The 20318-nt window shown below is 52.8% G+C and overlaps 1 protein-coding gene across 7 annotated transcripts in view; it reads left to right on the top strand.

Annotated features, from left to right (window-relative positions):
* The window catches only part of RGS3 (regulator of G protein signaling 3), a 117541-nt gene that overhangs the window by 17398 nt on the left and 79825 nt on the right, over nt 1-20318 (top strand). For 4 of the 7 annotated variants that reach the window (XM_064579320.1, XM_064579321.1, XM_045882986.3 and 1 more), the window contains 7 exons: nt 465-523; nt 1548-1642; nt 2604-2672; nt 10862-10922; nt 12093-12183; nt 12820-12875; nt 19584-19665. In XM_064579320.1, coding sequence (XP_064435390.1) covers nt 465-523; nt 1548-1642; nt 2604-2672; nt 10862-10922; nt 12093-12183; nt 12820-12875; nt 19584-19665 — 513 coding nt within the window. Of the gene's footprint in view, nt 1-464; nt 524-1547; nt 1643-2603; nt 2673-10861; nt 10923-12092; nt 12184-12819; nt 12876-15401; nt 15562-19583; nt 19666-20318 lie in introns of those variants that run through there. The other 3 variants (XM_045882980.2, XM_045882982.3, XM_064579322.1) reach the window with 2 other exon arrangements.

Genomic DNA, 20318 nt, shown 5'->3' on the forward strand with positions numbered 1-20318 from the left:
TGCCTGCTCTGCCATACCGTCCCACAGTCCCAGTGCAGCCGACGGGGCAGGGTAAGTTCTCCAGCCTGGCCCCTCCGTCCCAGGAGGTGGACTCGGGTGGAGGAGGGAGCCCCGGACTGGGAGTCAGGAGATAGGGATTCAAACCCAGCTCTGGCTTACCCATCGCTCTGATTGCTCTGTGACTTTGGGTACGTTTCTTACTATCTCTGGGTCCCCCTACAGTCTCATCTTTCCCATTAAAAGAGGGGTTAAACTCGATAAATTTGATGTTCTTTCAGCTGTAAGTTTCAAGGAATCGAATGCGCCCTGCAATGTCTCAGTGAGGGTGCCGCCTGTGTGTGGGAGATGGTGGGAATGGACTAGACCAGAGGGGCTTAATAGCCAATGGCTGTTACGCACATTAGGGGCTAATGATAATCCTTCCTGCCCAGGCACCCACTCCAACATTTCCATTCTCTCTTTAGTTATAGAAGGCAAAGGCCTGATGAGCAGAGAGCCTGGCATCTGTGATCCCTACGTGAAGGTATATGATGAGCTGGAGGTAGGGAGGTGTGTGGGTGGGGGTGATGAGGGGCCATGTCACTAGACTGTGTCCCAAGGTCTCAGCACATCTGTGGGCTTGGGGCCACTCGAGGTGGCAGGGACCACCTCATTATTTGGTCATTAGGCATTTATTAGATCCAGTGATGAGGTGCTGAGCTAGGATAGGCCCTTCCCTTAGCCCAGCTTGGTCCCTGAGGCTTCCTGCAAGAGCGGGAATCTTGTGGGTGATCTTGGTCATCCACACAGGTGAGCACTGTGAACGTGTGGGTGACAGAAATCCACAGATGATCCCAAGCCCTCTCATGAAAAGCAATATTCTCACCCCTCTCCCTGGCAAAACCAGAAGCAAGATGGCCAGGTTTGGGTGGTGGAGGGGAGAGAGTGTCTCTGAGGCCTAGAAGATCCATCTGAGTGGGGCCATTGCAGTGAAGACAGAGGCCCCACAGGGCAGAGGGCCTACTTCCAGCCAGAACCAAAGGCCAGAGTGTGGCAGCTGGGATGCACCCCTCTCTTCTCTCCCAAAGCCCCCAGGCTGGTCATAGGCCCCTGTGGGTGAGGACTTGGGCAGGAGCAGAGGCGGGGGAGGAGCAGCTCAAGGGCGAGAACATGGATTTGGGGCCTTGGCAGAGGGAGCCTCTGGTGAAGGGAGCACCGAGCAGCTGCGGGGAACTTAGGAGAGAGGCCAGTGCTGAGAGGAAGACCAGAGATGGCTGAAGTACACCCCATCTACGGCTGGGCCTGTGGCTACCTTGGTGGTGGCACCCACTGTGGGGCCTTCTCCCGGCCTCCTGGCCCCCCGGCCCCGCATCTGATTCTAGCGCCTCGGCGGGGGCTTCTGTTTGTCTCCCGGCCTCTGACTGAGGACTGCAGTCTGTCCTCTCCAGAGGCTGGTTTGAAGGACACCGGGGAGGCCTTTCACCTGGGGGCTGGGCAGTCAGCTGCTGGGCTTCGGTGATTCCGGAGCCACAAGCCATCATCTCATGCTTCCTTTTCTCCAATTCAAGATTTCTTTGATCCCTGAAGATAATCGACTGCGTCGCCAGAAGACGCAGACCGTCCCAGACTGCAGAGAGCCGGTCTTCCGTGAGCACTTCTTCTTGTAAGAGTCTGGTGCCCTCGAGGGGAGAGGGAAGGAGTGTTTATCTGGAACCAGCTCCGTTTGCCAAATCTAGAAGTAGATCTAAGCAGAAAAACAGTGACTTCTAAAGGATGTCTGTGTTTTCTCGTTCACTTGTGTCCTTGCATCCCTGGCACCCTGCCCGGCAGCGAGGTCCACAGTGATAAGGTGTCACTTGGCTGGTTCTCACAACCAAAATGCCCAGCCTGAGGCTGGCAGCCCCTGACGAGGAGGCATTTTCCCACAGGGCCTCGGGCCAAGCCTTCTCTTTCAGTAGAAGAGATTTTCCAAGCTGAGGGATTCCCCCCACCTTGTAAAACTTGCTAACCACCCCGGGCCTCAGCTTCCATCGTTGTAAAATGGGCTGATGAGAATACTGACCTCGGAGAACTGACCTGTGAATGAAACCGTGTAATGCGATGTCAGCTGTTTGTTATTATTATTATTAATTATTATTATTATTCCCCCCCCACTCTGAACTCTGGGGCCAATGGGAAGGAAATGGCCATTTGGTATTCTGTTACTGAAAATTAAGAACACTTTGTTTTTTTTCAAACTAATTTGCTTATTGTAGAAAAACAGATTAGCAAAGAGAAGAAAAGAGAAAACCCCTCGAGCCCTACTACTTATGACATGTCTCGGCTTATTTCTTTTCAGGTCTTTGATTTGTGTGGGTGTGTATGTCTGTCTGTGTGTAGGTGTTTACAAAAATGGAATTGTTCTGTAATATTATGTGGTAACCTCCCTTTTGTCCTGAACAAAGTAATTGAAACTCTTTTATGTATGTGAATACTCACCTCCCACCCTATTGGTGCTTGAGTTTCTTTAACCAGCTCCTTATGGTTGTTAGGTTATTTCTAAATTTTGCAATTGTGATGAACTCTGTGGGTCCAGCCTGGAGCTTGGCCCTACTAACACTCTGACCGTCTGGTTTGCTTTGCAGTCTCATCCAAGAGGAAGATGAACAGAAGCGCCTTCTGGTCACTGTGTGGAATAGGGCGGGTGACTCCAGGTGAGGGGAAGCACTGAGCTGGAGGGGAGAGCCTGTTCTCGGCCCCCAGGGGGCAGCCAGGCGGCCAGCAGGCACCAGTTAAAGCCTGTGGGATGAATGAGTAGTAGTGGAAACACTAAATCTGAGAGGCCGCCACTAGCCTGAGTCCCCATCGCTCCAGACAGTGTGGAGGACCGTGTTATCAGGTAGCATTTGCTATGCCCTTGGTATCAACAAGGCATTGCTTTGGCCCCCGGGGACGCCAGCCAGCCTGCCTGTGGCTTCTGCTCTCAAGATGCCCACTTGTAGGAAGGGACACCAGGTGCTGCCTAGACACCGATTACAGTAACAATATACACACGCTCAGTTCCACAGGAGTAGAAGCTCCTAGAAAAATAGGCCCATTTCTTTTTTAGTCATCACTGTACCCAATGCCTAGCACATAGATGTTCTGTAAATATTGTTTGAATGGATAAAAGACTGAATGAGTAATAAGGACAGTAAGTATGGGAAGAGGGAAGTTCTTTGTGGGCCGGGGTGATCAAGGAAGGCTTCCTGGAAGAAATGGGATTGTGAACTTGGGGCAGAGATCAAGAATAAGACAAGGAGAGAAGGTTTTGCATGAGCAAAGGCAAGAGGCAGGAATATGCATGCTGGGCTCAGGCTGCCATGAGGAGGCAGCGTGGGAGGTGCAGAGGTTTTATGTGGGAATAGCCAAACAGGCTGGTCTTGCATGCTGCGCGGGACACGGGTGGCCAGATGTGGTCCTTAGCATGGGGTTTAGTCCAGCACAGGGGAGGAGTGCTGGGTGAGGGGGAGAATCGGCTGCTCAGCAGAGGGGGTAAGAGCAACTGGACTGCTCACTGAGTTGTGAGCAGCAGGGGCTCATTCACCTGGGGCAGCCGAAGGAATCTGGGGGACCCTGTGGCCATACATTTGTCAAGCCATCATAGAACCAAGTGGTAATTGGAAAAGTGCCTCAGTGAATGAAAATCCGCTCCGTTTACCAGCTTAGGACTGGGAAAATATTTTGGGGTTGAATGCTTTTTAGTATCTTAAATTTTATAGCTGGTATGCTTTTTAAAATTGAGCCTTATTCATAAGGAAGAATATTTCTTTTAATGGAGCATTTACTTTTTCTCATGGAACTTATGGTGCTGTAGACCTGATTCATTCAGCTGCCATTTCCTGGGTACCAATGTGACAACATTGGTCTAGATGCTGGGGACACATGGGGTCAATCAGAGACTCTCCTGCTCTCGAGAAGATCACTGATAGGGACTTGGGGGTGTGGGTGAGAAGGAGGACATCACATTGATAATAAGCAACCATTTACTGGGTGTTGACCACAAGCCAGGGGTTGACAGTGCATTATCTCATTTAATTCATAACTCTTAAGAGGAGTATGTTTTTGCCTAAGTTTTCAGAAGAGGAAATGGAGGGTAAGAAAGGGAGTCACTTGCCCAAGGTCACATGGTCAGTAGGCAGTAGAGCCGGGATGGGAATCCAGGCAGTTAGACCCCAGATTTTCACTCTCAACACTATACTGCTTCCTGGGGTGCAAGCAAAAGGACAGAAGAAAGAACCAGCAGAGTATAGAGGGCAGGGCAGGGCAGAAGTGGGGAGGGGTCTCCAAACTCCTTGGCATTGCAGGAGGGTCAAGTACAAAGTAGGGGCCAGCTAGAGATAAGATGAAGAGGTTGGTGTAAGCCAAATCAGATGATTCTGTAGGTGTTCTTTGGAGCGTGGGCTGCCTCCTAAGGCCAGTGGTTCTCAGCCCTGGAATTGCATCAGAATCCCTGGGATGCTTGCAGAGAACATAGATTCCCAGGTGCCATGTCAGATGGATTCAGTCCGATCTTCATGGGCAGGGCTGAGGGAGCTACATTTATATAAGTTCTCAGGGGAACCTCATGCCGTCAGCTTGGTGTTTGGGAAGCTGGCGGTGAAGAGATACTGAGGGGTGTTGAGCAGGGGAGAGGCAGACGCGTGTTCTAGATCTATCATCCTGGTAGGGCTTTGGAAGGCTGGGGAGGAGCTAGGAGATCGTTGCAGTGATCGGTGAGAGAGATGCTTTAGGGATGGAGAGGAGGGAGGCAGACCTAGGACAGATTTAGGAGATTAGATTAATGGTACTTAGTGGTGGTTTGGCTGTGAGAGCGGCGGGTGAAGTCAGGGGTCATTCCTGGGTATCAGGTGGTGTCCCCAACCAAACCAGCATGCCCTGGAGGGGAAGGGAACCAGCTTTGGGTCCCCCGAGAAGGAGGGGCTGGAGAGCAGTCGGATGGGAGCTGTGTAGGGGTGCCTTGCTGACACAGAGCCCAGAGGGAGAGAGAGCTCTGTGCCAAGGTACGGACGTGGGAGCCATGACCAAGGCGGTGGGTGAAGGAGGGTAGACTGCCTAGGATGACAGTGGGTGACAAGCCTCAAGGGTCAGAATCCCGTCTTGGCAGGAAAGCCTGAAGAAGCCCGAAGAGGAGTGCCAGAGAGACGGAGGGCGTCTGGGGAGCCCACGGGACGGAGGCAAGGAGGGGGGCAGGTGCTAGAGGCATGCGCTGCGCTGGGACCCGCCACAGAGGTCTGCCCTCCTGTGAGACCAGGGCGAGCCCAGCAGAGGGCAGTTCACGGGTTTTGCAAAAGAAAGTGAGGCCAGGGGGGAAAGTGAGTCAGCACCCTGCGGGGCAGTGCGACGGAGGCTGTGTCTCCACTTGTTGCCTATTTTGGGAAAGTGAGATTCCTTATTAAACCCAGCACAGTGGAGCTCGTGGTCACAGTCCCGATCCAAAGCTCAAGAGGGACAGAGCAGGCTCAGGCAGGCCTGCTTTGGAGCAGGTGGCCCCTCCGAGGCCGCCAGCGCCACGCAGGGACACGTAGTGTCGATCCCTCTCCGAGCCAGAAGGCCTCGGAGCCGGGGGAGGCCGACGGAGCAATTGCAGGAAACTTCCGCCCTGCGGAACGCTCTCACTTCGCGTTGTGCTTCTCCAAAGGACGGACATGCAGCTTAGCAACATCAAAGACCAGTACAGGAGGAAGGAAACAAACATTTACTGAACTCTTCTCTGTGCCAGGCCCGTTACATACATTATTTCATTTCATCCTCATAAGCAACCTTGGGACGATGTAGGAATTATTACTGTCCCTCCCTTCGGAGAAGAAGAAACCGAGGCTTATAAAGGTGAAGGAACTTGCGTGAGGTTATTAAACCCTGAATGTCCACTGTGTGTGGACCTTGCATAGCATATTCCATGCATTGTCTAATTTAATCCTCACAACGCTGTGTAAGTAGGTAATAGGGCTGTCGCTCTCTGGCAGGTGAGGACACAGAGGCACAGAGAGGTTAAGTAACTTGCCTGAGCTAATGCAGCTAGGAGGTGGTGGAAACAGGATTCAAATCCAGGCAGCCTGGGAGTTGACTGTCCTCATGCAGGCAATAAATGACTCCAAAGCTATACTCCTTCTGTGACGCACTGTGTCAGTACCCTTGTTCCTTGGGGCCTGGGCTGCTTCCTCTGGGCTGTTTCCCAACAGAAACAGATGTGGTTTTACGTAAATCATCCAGGTGAATGTGTGGCAGTTACATTTTGTAACTGATAGGAGATAAAAGGGAAGCCTCTGTTTCATGACTTCTCACGATCCTTCCAGTGATGGCTGTAAACTCGTCTTAGGGGGACAAGGTGGTCTACAAAGACGTTCTGGGGGAAACGCTGGGGGATGTCACCTCACCGTGGTGACAGAGTGGGTGCTGAGGGGAACCAGGCCTCAGGGCAGGAGATTTGGCTTAACGCCAACGTTGCTACGAGACCTTAGGTAAGTCTCTTCCCCACTCCAGGCTTCAGTTTCAACTGTGAAATGCAGGAGAGATGCTAAGATTTCTTTCAGCTTTCGGGTTCTGTGAATTTTCAAGAAATTTTCAAACAAAAAAAGCAAAAAAAAAAAAAAAATTTTCAAACATACCGTAAAGGTAGAAGATGTCATATAATAAGCCCTCATATATTCATAGTCCAGCTTCATCCATCAGCTATATGGCCAATTTTATTCCCTCCATGCCCCCACGCATTCTCCCCTCCCTCCTCCAGTGGATTATCTTAAAGCCAGTCCCAGACATCATCTCATCTCCTCTCTATATATCTCTCTAAAAGATGGCTTAAAAAGACAACCACAACGCCATTATCATGCTTGACAATTAAGAGTCACTCCTTAATATCTTTGACTATGGAACTCAGCTATTTAAAAGTTTTGTTTGATGATACGGTGAAGGCCCCACTGAAGCTTCTAGTATCAATGATAGCACTTTCAGAACCTGTGGCCAGAGAACAGTCTTAGGATTGTAAGGTCACACCCCACGCTAAAAAAAGAACAAAACACACATAGCTTGAAACACATAATCTTTTATGCGAAGAGTAGGAACATTTATGGAGAGTCTGCTTGCTGTGTGTCATACCCTGTCCTGGGCATTCCAAGTCTTCTCTCGCCTTTGATCTACTTTCCAAACGGGACCTCAGTGCGAAGCACAGTGCCATCTTTGTTAGAAAGCTTGTGACCCAACACAGGGAAAGAAAAAAAAAAAAAAACAAATGGAAAAATATGTGTTCAATTTAAGCCATCAAAGTAAAAATAAATGGAGATTAAATGCTGTAACCCTGCAGCAGAAATAGTTTAAGGCCCCTGAGAAGAATGCATTTTCTTCTGAAAGTTCCCTGAAAAGAATGCATTTTCATTTTGCAGTGGGTCTCTTACCCTCTGCTCAAAAGGTAACCGAGCCCAGTACTCTTCGCCACGAGTGTTCCATGAAGCCTTACCTCTGAGTCTTTGTACTGGCTGTTCCCTCTGCCCGCAGTGCTCTTCCTTTTCCTCTCTCTGGCTTAGCTCTTCAGGCCCTCTTCCGGCATCTCAGCCCTCCCAGAGCTTTCAGCGTTTGTTGCCTACACTGTCCATCTGTCTGTCAATCTCGCCCTGTCAGTGATATCCCTTGTATCGCTCTCTTGGATTGCTATTTACATTCCTGCAAATCCGTCTGCTTTCCTTAATGCTGCGGCTCCTTGCCCAGGGCCTGCCAACCCACCACGGGCATGATGGGTTCCTGCATTTGTCAAGCCTTCACTGAGCGCGGAGCCCTGAGCTCAGGGTTTAGCATTGAGAAGTCACCAAGGCTTGGCCCCTGAGACTTTGTGCTTGTGCAATTCTCAGGCAGCCTCCAGGGTAAGCACTAGTTTCCAAGTTTATAGGCTGACCGACCGGTACATTGCCTGCCGGGTACTCAGATTATGTGTAAAAGAAGTCTTTCTTCCTCCAAAGATTTTTCAAAAGCAGGCTTAAGGAGTAGCTAATTGAAGAACACTTAGAGAGCGTTTCCTGCTTATGGACATTAATTGTGACAATTTACTTGGCCTGAATTAGCATGAAATCATTGGAGGCCCCTTAGCAGGAAGCAAAGCTCATGTGGGCTATTAACCATTTAGCATTCTCTAAGCCCCAGGGAATGAAAATTCCACTTATTGAAGAGCAGCGGGGAGAGGCAGCCTTTATTACAGCTAAAGCATCCTGCTTGGAGATTTAGAAAGTTAGAGCCATACCCGGTGTGATAGGAAAAGTGTGCAACAAGGAAGTGTGAGCACCTGGGTACCAGCCGGGTTGCCCTTGAAGGTGTTGAAAAATAGAATCAAATTGGTGGTAAGGACTTTGGCGAAGTCTTGACAAGGCTTTTCTGGAATGGCAACTCAGACCAGGGTCTGCCGCTCGTGATGGTCACTGTGGCTGGCCACTTCCCAGGAGGGAGGAGTGTTGTTCCTGGGGGTGGGCTGGGGAGATGGATGTGGAAGGGTCTCTTTACTGGGGGTGAGCGCACTGTTCTCTTTGGGTAGATTTTTTTTTTTTTTTAAAGATTTTATTTATTTGACAGAGAGAAACACAGCGAAAGAGGGAACACAAGCAGGGGGAGTGGGAGAGGGAGAAGCAGGCTTCCCGCAGAGCAGGGAGCCTGATGCGGGGCTGTATCCCAGGACCCTGGGATCATGACCTGAGACGCTTAACGACTGAGCCACCCAGGCACCCCTCTTTGGGTAGATTATTAATATGGCCTTGTCTGATGGGAGGGGGCAAGGAAGAGGGGGAGCCGGAGTGCCCAGGCCACAGGAAATGAGGGCAGGGGAGGGAGCAGGGGGAGTAGCCGAGTGACAGGAGGTGGGGAGGCACTGTCAGGTGCAGAGTGTGCCTCTGAGGGGCGGGGGCACCAGTTCCGAGGATCAGTCTCTAGTGCTCGGCAGCCCCGCCCCTCACTTGACTTGGCTGCCTATGAGAAGCCAGTTTTGTTTTGCTTGGGACCGTCAGGTGGTAAGCTGCCACTCTTTCCGGAGAATGCAAACAATATTTATTTACAGAGACCTGGTCCACTGGTCCTTGACTGGGGCAGGCACAGGCGGGTGCCCTGCAGGAGTCCTGGCATAGCTTTCTCTAGACTCACAGGTCTGGATCCCACCTCGGACTTACTGTGTCCGGTCCCCAGGGGCAGGCTCTGGGGCACAGGATTTGGGTGGGCTCTTCAGAGGGTCCTGTGGTGCACCCTCAGCTAGAGCCCCTGGCCTCACTCAGGCCGCCCTGGACCAGGTTCTGGGGAGGCACACCTCTAGGGTGTTCACTACCCGTGTGGGCGGCTCATTCCATCTTTGGCTTTGCTCTTGTGTCTTCTACAGTATTTGCTCAATCTCTCCTCTATGTGGGTCCCTCAGATACTGAAGGATTATGCTTCCGTCTAAATACTCATGCTGTTTCTTGGTTAACAGCTATTAAACCAGTCTCTGGGGCGGTCTGAGTTGGGGATGCGCTAAGAAAGAGGACAATAGAAAAATGAAAAAGCGACTCTAGTGCTAAGATAGAGAAAGATATGGTAGAATAGAAGTATTTGCAAATATAAAGATATAAATACTGTTTTTCTTTTCTGATTACAAAAGTAGTGCTTGTTCCCTGTGAACACTTGAAAACACTGAAAACCCAAAGAAGAAAACAAAAACCCCTCGAATCCCACCTACCGGAGACAACTACTGTTAATATTTTCGTGGGTGTCTTTCTCATTAAACTACAAATTTGTAAACTACTTCCTTTTCTCTCCCAGTGACAAGATTATTTTTTTGAATTTCATTAACATTAGCCCATGCCATCCTTACTGAAAGCTGCCTTGTATCAGTCAGTCCCAGATTAGACGCTGGGACTCAATGGTGATCAGTCTTCCGGAACTTTGAATTACTCTTAGTCACGGGGGACCCGACTGAACTCAGCCTCTTGCCACAGTGTGACACCCCCCCCCCCCCGCTCCCCGCCAAGTCCTGACTCTGGCTCATGCCTACTTGTCCAGGTCCAGTGAGTCTCAACAACTTTTGTGTTGATTGGGACTTTGATCTGAACCCGTCCAGGAACTGCGAAGGTCCTGCCTGTACCTGAGAAGAGCTTCTTGAACTTGAGGTCCCACAACTTTTCAGTTGAGCATCAACCCACTGATATGGGTGCTGAAATTCCCTGCGGGGCCTGCCTCTTCAGATCTCCCTAGTACTAGAACAGTTAATGCTGAGTGAAATAAATCAGGCAGCGAAAGACAAATACCGTATGATTTCACTCCTATGTGGAATTAAGAGACAATACAAATGAGCAAATAAAGAAGAAGAAGGGAAAAAAAGGACAAACAAAAAACCCAGACTCTTAAGTACAGAGAACAAACTGGTTGCCAGAGGAGAGGTGAGGGCAAGGGAGGGGAGACAGTACCCTATCTTGAGGAGCACTGAGAAATGTAGAGTTGTTGAATCATTATACTGTACACCTGAAACTAATATAACCCAGTATGTTAATTCTACTAAAAAAAAAAAAGAAAAGAAAGAAAAAATCCCCAAAGCCTATGGGTAGCCCTAAGCTTCTGTGGTTGGTAGAGGGAGAACTGTTTTCCAATCTAGGGTGCATGGCTTTCCCAAGGACCTTACTACTAACCCGGTTTGTGACCTTGGGAAGGGGACCAACTCTGAGCCTCAGCCTTTTCCTCCATGAAATGGGGAGACTTAGCCCTCTCCAGCCTAACTCACAAAGTTGGAAGGATCAAATGAGACAACGCGGGTCAAAGTGCTTTGTAAACCGCAGTGAATCAGGCAAACCTATGTTGCACGGGATAATTGGCCTCCCCATAGAGCCCGGCGAGAAGGTGCTGACTCAAGCCTCTGTTGTTCTCCCAGACAGCGTGGACTCATTGGCTGCATGAGCTTTGGGGTGAAGTCCCTCCTGACTCCGGACAAGGTGGGTCCCGGGGACGCTTCTGGCAGGATCATCCCACCAAGGCCAGGGCTAGCACGGGCAGAGGCCTTTGTCTGGAAGCCCTTGGGTGGAGCTTCTGTCTCGCATGCTTCACGACCTGAAGAACAACACTGTTTATCGTCCGAGTGACCAAGGCTTTGGGTCTTCTTCCTGGGTTTGTGCTTGTCAGAGATCAGTTGTCAGGCAGCCCCTAGGCCTTCCAGGGGGCTCTGGGCCTGGTGTCTGGCACACCAGGACGCTGGCAGATCCCCCGGAGTTCTGAGCACTCTTGGGCTTGCCCCGGAGGAGGAGGGCTAGGTGGTTCTCATCCTCTTGACATTATCTACCAGGTCTCGTGTTTTTGGGTCTAGCAAGTGCTCAGGGATGGAGTGAGCAGCACCATCCTCTATGGAACTTTCCTTTAGGCTGAGTGAGGACTCTGGAATCCAGAGACCCCTCCCTCTGGGTAGCCAGTTCCTTATCCACCTTTGCATTCCCCCCCCACCCCGGCCCCAAACTGGAGGCTTTTGAGCAGGGGAGGTGGAGACACTCCTTTCACACACACCCCTAGAGATGTCCTGGTGGCCTCTGCATGGAGTTGCCAGGTGGCCTGCCACTTTGTGTTCTGGAAGTGAAGTCTGGGATAGGTGGTGAGGACCCTTTATCCTGCATGTAGGTCCCAAATAGCTTCTCTGGCCTGCGGTGCTGGCTTCATTCCCTCTTGGGAGATGCTCCCTGCATGGGGACTGCTCAGGAGCCTTAGGATGCCCACCTTCTGGCCTCTCCATCCCTCTTTCACTCCCTCCCTTCTGTTCTGTCAACATTCATTGGGCTCCTACTGTATACCAGGCACAGTGCTAGGCCCATCGGAGAGCCTATGCACAGCCCAGTGGGGAGGCAGGCATGTAAGCAGACCGTTGTTCTCCAGGGACAACAGGCTGTGGGAACTCAGCAGAGAGGATGAGCAGCTCTGCCTGGAGCATCAGGGAAAGCTTCCTGGAGGTGTAGGCATGGCAGCTCCCTCTGGGGGAGGGCAGCTGAAGGGTCTGTCTCTGCAGAGATGATGCTCTTGAGGGAGGCTCTCCAGGGGCTGCTTTTTGAGGGGGGGCTGGTAGCTGCCTGACCTGTGTCCTCTGCCTCTGTCTGAGCATGTCACGCCTTCCCTTGTGACAGGAAATCAGCGGCTGGTACTACCTTCTGGGGGAAGACCTGGGCCGGACCAAGCACCTGAAGGTGGCCAGGCGGCGGCTGCGGGCCCTGAGAGGTGGGTGCGCCCCGCCTTCGGCTTCTGCCCAGATGCGCTGCTCCACCCACCCCCTTGCCTTCCCCCTTCCCTCCCTTCCTGAGGAGTAGCATTGCCCCTGTGTTTTGTGGCATCTGTCACCCCTCGCTGCAGTCAGGTCGGGGTCCAGGGGCTTCTCATGAGCACCTGCTGGAATGCAGGCTGCAGGCAGCATTTGCCCACAACACCTTGTTTTTGTGGTTGGACTTTCCTCGGAGAGGATTATAGGCCTGACCCTATGTGGTTCAGATCTCTCCACTCTAGCTTATGGAGGTCTGGGTTTCAGGAGCTTCCTGCCTGGCTCCTCTGTGATGTCAGGATCCGCCCCAGGTTGCCTTGCTGGCCTTGGGGAGTCCACCTCGAAAGGTAGGGCAAGTGGGCCCTGCCATGAGTCCTGAGGCTCAGGTCTCGGATTCTGTGTTCCCTTCTGTTCTGTCCTTCTCACACACAGACCTGGCTCCTGATACCCTGCTGAGCCTGAGCTCAGGCACCCCCACATCTTGGAGGCCGGCAGTGACCACATGGGCCCGGCATCCTGACCTCGTCCTCTGGGTGGTCTCTGGAATGGACTCTTATGTGCCAACAGAAACTTTTTGACTCTGCTCTGTCATCTTACAGACCCGCTGCTGAGAACGCCAGGAGGTGGGGACACTGAGAATGGGGAGGAATTCAAGGTAGGTGGGGACAGGCCTGGGCGGGACTCACAGGCCTGGGCCCTGCCCTGGGCTCTAACTTGCTCCTGGTCCGTCCGTTGGCCCAGGAGACCCCTAAACAGGACTGCATTTGGGGCCCGAGACTCAGGTTCACTTGGAGCTTGGAAATTCAGCAAGTCATGCATTTTTTAGGGGTTATTTCTTATGCTTTTCTCAGTTTACTCATGGTTACGGCAGCAGTGGTGAGAGAGCCAGGCCCCGGCCCCTGGGGATGGATCTTACTGACCTTCAGTCTCTTGAATCCAACTCTCCCCTTCCCCCCAGGCCCCCTCGGACCGCTTGCTTCCCCTGGCACTGTGGCCGAATCACCCTCCGCTTAGGCCTGCTTGAGGTCAGGGAGCAGCCATGAGGCTGAACCTGAGACCCATGGGCTCTTACTCCACTAGGGCTTTGAATCAAGAGAGGAACCTTCACAAAGGGATTTGGGGGCATTCCCCCAAGTTCATTCCGTCTCTTTGCGGGACCTGGTTTTCTCTAACAACTAAGAGAGGGAGAAGCAAACTGCCCCTGACTGAGACGCCCCTCTGTGCCAAGTGCTGCTATTCCCCACTTTAACCCTCACTCCCTTCTCTGTGGCGGTCCTTACTTCCCCATCTCACAGAGGTCAGGTTCAGAGAGGTTAGGTCACTCTCCTGAGTACCCTGAGCCACACTGCCTCCTGCACGCGGCCTACTTGGGAAGATACGGTGGTGCTGTTTCCCCTGATAATATCTTCCATAGAGGTGTATTATATCCTACAAAATGTTTTCTCTTTCATTTACTCCATTCGTTCGTTCACTCACTCACTCACTCACTCACTCACTCACTGTTGATTGAACATTCTCAGGGGCCAGACCCTGTGCTGGGTGCTGGGATATAGCCATGAGCAAGTCGACGTTGTCCGCCCTGTGCAATGTGGTAGTCACTAGCCACTAGCTCTTGAGCCCTTGAAATGTGGTTAGCGTGACGGAAGACCTGACTTTTTCATTTTATTTCACTTGAATTAATTCAAATTCACGTTGCACATGTCTTGTCACTACCCTGTTGGATAGCACCGTTATTAAGTTATTAAAATAACTTGCTAGTTACTGTATTCTGTGGCTTCATTTGAAGCTTAAAATCTTCTAGCTTCAAGGGCACCTGGGTGGCTCAGTCGGTTAAGCATCGAACTCATGATTTCGGCTCAGGTCATGATCTTGGGGTCGTGGGATCAAGCCCCGCATCGGGCTCCACCCTCAGCGTGGAGCCTGGTTGAGATTCTCTCTCTTTGTCTCCCTCTGCCCCTCCCCCTTCTTGCTCTCTCTCAAATAAAGAAATATATCTTTTAAAAAACCTTCTAGCTTCACTGGAGTTGCTGCAAATACCTTCCTCCCTCTCTCTCTACTTCCTGAGCACAGGGAGGACAGTGACTAGAGAGCCCTGGTGATTGTGGGAGTGACATGACATGGACATCAACACTGCAAGTTTCCGGGCGGCTTCATTCTGGATCTGCACACAGGCCCTGACCCGTGGGCACACTCTTCTGAGGCCCATTTGATTTTCCTGGGCTTACACACTCAGAGATGTCCATGGGACCCAGCACAGTGGGGGTGCTTGTCAGAAGGTGACTTAGTTGGACTGAGGGAGAGCCCCCAGAGGTCCTACTAAACTTCCCCATGGTGCACATGGGGTGATGGAGTCCCAGAAACCTGCGTGACCTGCCCACTGTCATAGCAACCAAAGCTGGGCTGTACCGAGGGCCACTCTCTGGCCTCAAGGACAGGAGTGGCTGTGGGTTTCCCCAGGGATGGTGAGGTGGGTATAAGGGGCGCTGGGCTCACCAGGTACCGCTCTACAAGGCAGGGAACAAGACTGGGGTTCTGGTCCCAGCTCTGCGTACTCTGCTATGTGACCTTAACCATTGTGGTCCCCAGCTTCTTGAAGGGTAGAATGAGGAGGCTGGGTCATCTGGTGATTGGAATTCCCTTCCTGATTAGCCTTTGTGGTCTGCATGTCATCAGATGCCTAATGCTGTTGCCTGGCTAAAGAAACTGACTTTTAAGTAGCTTGTGAATGGCAGGCTGTTCTCAGACCCACATGTTTCATGTTCTCCGTTTTGAGATGGGGTGACTGTGAGTGCAACCCCCTAAGGTGTCCGTGGATCCTTTAGATGGTGTTAGTCCTCTGGATTTGCTACCGGGGACGCTGGGATTTGCGGGGGGCGGTGGCGTTGTTATAGAGGGGGCCGTGTTTTCTGCCTGGGTTCTCTTTCAGCCAGGGGTGTTTGTGAGAACACTGGAATCACAAAGTGGCCCATGGCGGAGAATGCAGCCAGAACAAAGGCGCCCTCTCCCCGCCGGGGCTGGGGGAATACTAACTAGTTGACAGGAATTTTAATATAAAACTCTCCCTCTTCCTTGTCATTCTGAGGTTTCAGGAAGCCTTCGGGCTTATCGTGCAGAGGCACACAGCACAGACAGGGCTTGGGGAGGTGAGAGGTGATTTCCTGCCATTCTTCTGCGGGGCGGGCTTCCCAGGGCGGTCATGCCAGGCTGACGGGGCGCAGTGCGGGCTCCCGCTGCCGGGGGGAGAGCTGGGATTTCATGGGGCGGCAGCCGAGACAGGACCCGCAGCCATGAACCGCTTCAATGGGCTCTGCAAGGTGTGCTCGGAGCGCCGCTACCGTCAGGTGGGTGCTTGGCCCTTTAGGGGTGCCCGGGCTGTCACTGGGGGTCGGGGCTGGGGGCTCACCTGAGCAGGACTTCTCTCCCCACGAGGCCTTCCTTGCCTCTTCCTGCTCCTTGTAGGTTAATTTCAATCTGGGGGGAGGATAGAGGCCGGAGCTGGCCCCAAGGTCCACCCTTTACCTATGGCCCCTCTCTAGGGGCAGACCAGGCCCAGCTCTGCATCATCCTAACCACGGACATGGTGGTGTCCTTGGTGAGGTTATCTAGTTGATTCTCTGTTTTGTTTTGTTTTTTTTTAATCTGGGGGCAATGTGGGTTTCAGAAAAGCATCTCAAGCCTGAGATTGGAAGTGGCTGAGCAGCTGGGTTTTGTGTTTTTCCTAACTTTATACTTTCACGAGTATTCCCTACTTCTGATGGGACAGGAATGCCTTGCCCTGCACTGTATGTGTGTGACTCTGTGTGTTCACATGTGTTGGCATGCACTTCTTTGTGAGATGGGATGTTTCCGTGTATATGTGCGTACACATGATTTCCTCCCTGGTAGCTGCCGTGCCTTGAGGTGCCTCCAGAGCCCATCCTCATAGAGAGGGCTCTGCCTCTCAGCCTCCAGTTCTGGGATGTGGGGCAGGGTGGGAGTGATGATCCCGTGGCCTCAAGGCTTTTCTGGAACTGTGTTGGGCACTTTTTCTTATAAACAAGGAAGGGGGTAAGGGAGGGTGAAGGCAAGGGATGTCCAGATTTGGGGACTGTCCAAGCTGATGGGAGCTCAGGAATGGTTCTGATTTTAAAAGTATAGGAAAGCCCCTCTGTGTCTTGTAATGGCCAGACTGAAATGTGGGTCCTGACTCCTGCAGACAGGCAGTCTTAGGGTCTAGGGAGATGCCCAGAGTGGCCTCCTGCACCTTGGCTTGCCACCATTGGACCCTAGCACCCTGGGACCCACCTGTTCTCCCTGGCATCCTTCCCAGCTCTCAGGGCCCCTCCCGTCCTCCCGGCCCTCCTGGAGCCCAGCAGAACAGCTCCCATGACACCAGCAGCTGGGTGTAGGGTGGTGGGGCGGAGGGCGCTGTTTAGGAGGTGAAGTGTTTGGTCACCTTGGGCCTGTGGGCCAGAAGACAGGCACGCAGGCTGTCAGAGCGGAGCTGGGCATGAGTGCGGGCGGGGCTTGGGGCTCTGGGACTGAAGTTCAAGACAGATCCTATGCTAGGAACCAGCCCAGGGTTTTGAGCACCAGCTTTTTGCCCTTCTTTAGCTGTGGCATTTGAGCATGTTACTAGACCTCTGTGAGCCTCAGTATCCTCGTCAGTGGAGTAGGGATGGTAATGTCCAGTGATGGTGCTCTGCGGGACACGGAATGCTGTGTACAAAGTACCTGCTGCAAGGCCTGGGATGTACATATAGGACATGTTCAGTTAGGGATGGGGATGGAAGCCTAGACATGACAGAGGAGCAGAAAGCAGGCAGGAGGGCAGAGGTGAGATGCCGGCCTGGGTGAAATCTGGGAGCGGTGACAGTCCCTGCCCTGGACAGGAAAGAGCAGGGACCACCCCCAGGAAGGACAGCCTCTGCCAGGAGCTGCCGAGATCTCAGAGTCTGGGCCAGGCTGCTCCCCTTACCTCCTAACCCTGATGCCCCGGGTCACGGAGGAGGGCTGAGAGCTGGGGGCTGCCACTTCCTCTCTTTAGGCCTCGGCTTCCTTCTCTGTGAAATGGGCATATTAAAGCCAGTCCTGCATTCCCCTCAGGGCGGCAGCGATGATCCAGTTCTTTGGGCACTCTCCTCTCAATGCAGTGAGTCTAGTGATGGACAGATCGTAATTCTGCTTCCTTTATGAGGTCCCACCCCTCACACAGAGCCAGGAGGGGACCTTGCTTCCTGGCACCCTTTCCTCTTCCCTTCCTTCCCAGCCCCCAGCTGACTTGGACTGTTGTCTGGGCTGGTTCTTCTTACTGAGGCTGGTGCCTTGGAAGGCAGAAGGGGCTTGGGCCCACAGTCCCACCTGGACGAGGGGACCAGGATGTGGGAGGGGGAAACTGTTTTTGCAGGAGTATATTTCTTCTCTCCAGATTCAACTCTGGGGGCCAGTCCCCAAACTGCTAGCCCTGAGCCCATGGGCGCTAAGTCCTGTTTGCAGAGCCGGCATCCCAGGCAGGGGGGCTGTGGCCCTTGCTGGGGTAGGACGGGGTCTAGAAAGGTCTAGAAAGCCTCTGGAATCCCACCTTCTGCCTGGGCTGAGGGTGGGTTAAGAGGCCGCATGAAGTCCTCACTGGTCGCACAGAGTGGACCAGGCTCCTGACAGCTTCCCTCAGTCTCAGCCTGGGCTTTCCACACTCACTCCACAGTTTGTTTTTCTTTCTTTCTTTCCATTTTTTTCTCTTCCTGTCTTAGCCGCATGTTTTCCCAGAATTCTTATGGGAACAGGGTATTTTCCTGCCCCCTCCCCCTTCCCCTTGTCTGTCAGATTTCCTGTTTTACAAACTCGCTTTGAATCCAGGCCCAGGGCTGGTGGGAAGCAGAGCCTCAGGGACCTCCCCGACAGCCTCCAAGGGCCTTGGTCACCCTGGGTCCCCCGGCCCTCCCCTTCCTTATGCCTGGCCTCTGGGACAGCTGGTAGGTGAATGCCAGGCACCTAGCCTTGAAGAGACAGCCCCTAAAGGAAGGAGACCGGAGTCTCCTGACAAGGCCTCTGGCCCTTGACCTTTTCCAGCTTGCTGAGCTGGCTTCTTCCTCAACTTGCCTGGGACACCCTCCCTTGTGCCTCACCAGGGCCCCCTCCATGTCCACTTCTCCTAGGGACTCTCTTGGGACCCCAGTGAACCCTTCTTCTGACTTTTCCTCCCTTAGGCCTGTCACTTTCACACACCTCCTCTGAGCAGCCTGGAATCACTCGTTGGGCAGGCAGGGTCTGGGCCTCCTGTACCCCACCCACAGCCAAATGGGCAGTGCACAGAGGGGCCACGTAGCAAGGCTGAACTGAACCGAGCCAGCAGACGGCACTGTACCCTAATAGTTTCCTGCTGCGGATGGGACGGTGCTGGGCTGTCCTCGCGAAGCACTTGCTCAGTTCCTGCCGTGCACCCAGCCTGCCATCCAAAGTCAAACACAAAGAACTGTTCCCAACTCAGTTCTCGTACTTCGCTCCAGGGCACTCTAGTACAGTGCTCCTTTGCTTTGGAGAGATCTGCAGATTCTTGTGGCCCTCGAGGAGCCAGAGATCAAGCCCTCATGCCTCCATACCTCAGCAGAACCTGGCATGCATGCTAGGAGCTTGATAATTGTGTGTTGCTTTGAAAAGAGATCCAGGTGGCAGGGCCCTTTCAGGGGACTTCTGGAAGTAGGGTTGTGGATCTGCCATGCAGCAGGCACTGTGAGATCAGTGGCTAGTTCAGGTTTTGCCAGGAGGCCTGTCTGTGCCCTTATGTGCCCTCTCCCCTGGGAGTCTTCACTGGATGCCTTGAGGCCCCAGCGATGGACTGCCCTGAGAACCTAGCACTTGTTCCCTGGCCCTCGTCCAGAGGTTTTATGTGCGTCCCTGTCTTCCCTCCCCTGTGCTCTGGGAAGGCAGCACCCAGGTGGGTTTTGTCTGTGGGCCCTCAGCGCAGGGCCAGCCCTGGGCCGATGCTCTGTGAACCCCTGGGAGGAAGAAGCAAGAGACCAAGAGTCAGTGGATCACAGGCAAGGTGGAGGCGGGCAGGTCCAGGGGGCTCTTTGGACTGGCCCATGTGTCTGTGGGGTCTGAGGAAGACGAGGCTTACCCTTCCAAGGCTCTGTCCGTGCTGAGCCCTTCTGCATCAGCCTGGATTTACCTCCTGAGCTCCCAGCCTTCCTGCTTGGCCCACAACCCAGTGCTTAAGATGCCTGGGCCAAGATAGGGACAGCAAGGGCTGGCCAGCCTCCTTCTTGGCTCTAGCTCCCTTGGAGAGGAGGATGGCTCTGGGGCAGGGCCTGTGGGCTTCCCGACCCTGGAGCAGAGGCAGCTGCCTTGTGGCTTCTGGGAGTAACGGCGCAGGGCTCTGTCCTAGATCACCATCCCGAGGGGGAAGGATGGCTTTGGCTTCACCATCTGCTGTGACTCTCCGGTTCGAGTCCAGGCTGTGGATTCTGGTAAGTGAGCATCTCGGCGGATGCCAGCCCCACTTGCCTGCCATGTGCCTGGCTTCATGTGGGATCTGGAAGGGGAGCCCCAAACTGGAGCAGTGTCCTGGTTTTTCAAAACAAAAGAATAATATTTTTAAATGACCACAGATGAAACGGAGGTTTATGAAAATATATCCACATTTTTTTTTGTTTTTATCAAAATGAAAATATATTTTTTTTCTATGTTGTTTCCCAATCATGTTAACAGGAACTAAACCTACATTTTCAGTAAGGGTTGCATGGGAAAATGAGAGTCATTTATGGACCTCATTGGGAATGGGTATTTTATTCTATTCCAAGCCTGATTAGCACTTAAAAATAGGCATTCCCCTCCCTATTTTTCACAAAGACTTCTCCTTATCGTGGAGGAGAAGCCAGGGCTTGGTGATCTGGGTGTTCCCCCATCCCCCTGCCCCCCTGTGCCTGCATGGGGACGGGCATAGGACTGGCGCTCAGTGAACGGTGTTGAAGGAATGAATGAAGTGTGTGAGCCTGGCAACAAGGAAGGATTCTCTAGGGGGTGGGAGGCCCTGGGGAGAGTGAGGTGGGACCTGGCTGGAAGGACGGATAGCTGAAGAGTGAGCAGGCAGAGGAGCTGAGGGTGAAGGGGTGCCTCCCTT

Source organism: Mirounga angustirostris, unplaced genomic scaffold (genome assembly GCF_029215605.1).
Source record: "Mirounga angustirostris isolate CCGP_5_RB_7025 unplaced genomic scaffold, mMirAng1.0.hap1 SCAF_15, whole genome shotgun sequence".
In the NCBI taxonomy this organism is placed as follows: Eukaryota; Metazoa; Chordata; class Mammalia; order Carnivora; family Phocidae; genus Mirounga; species Mirounga angustirostris.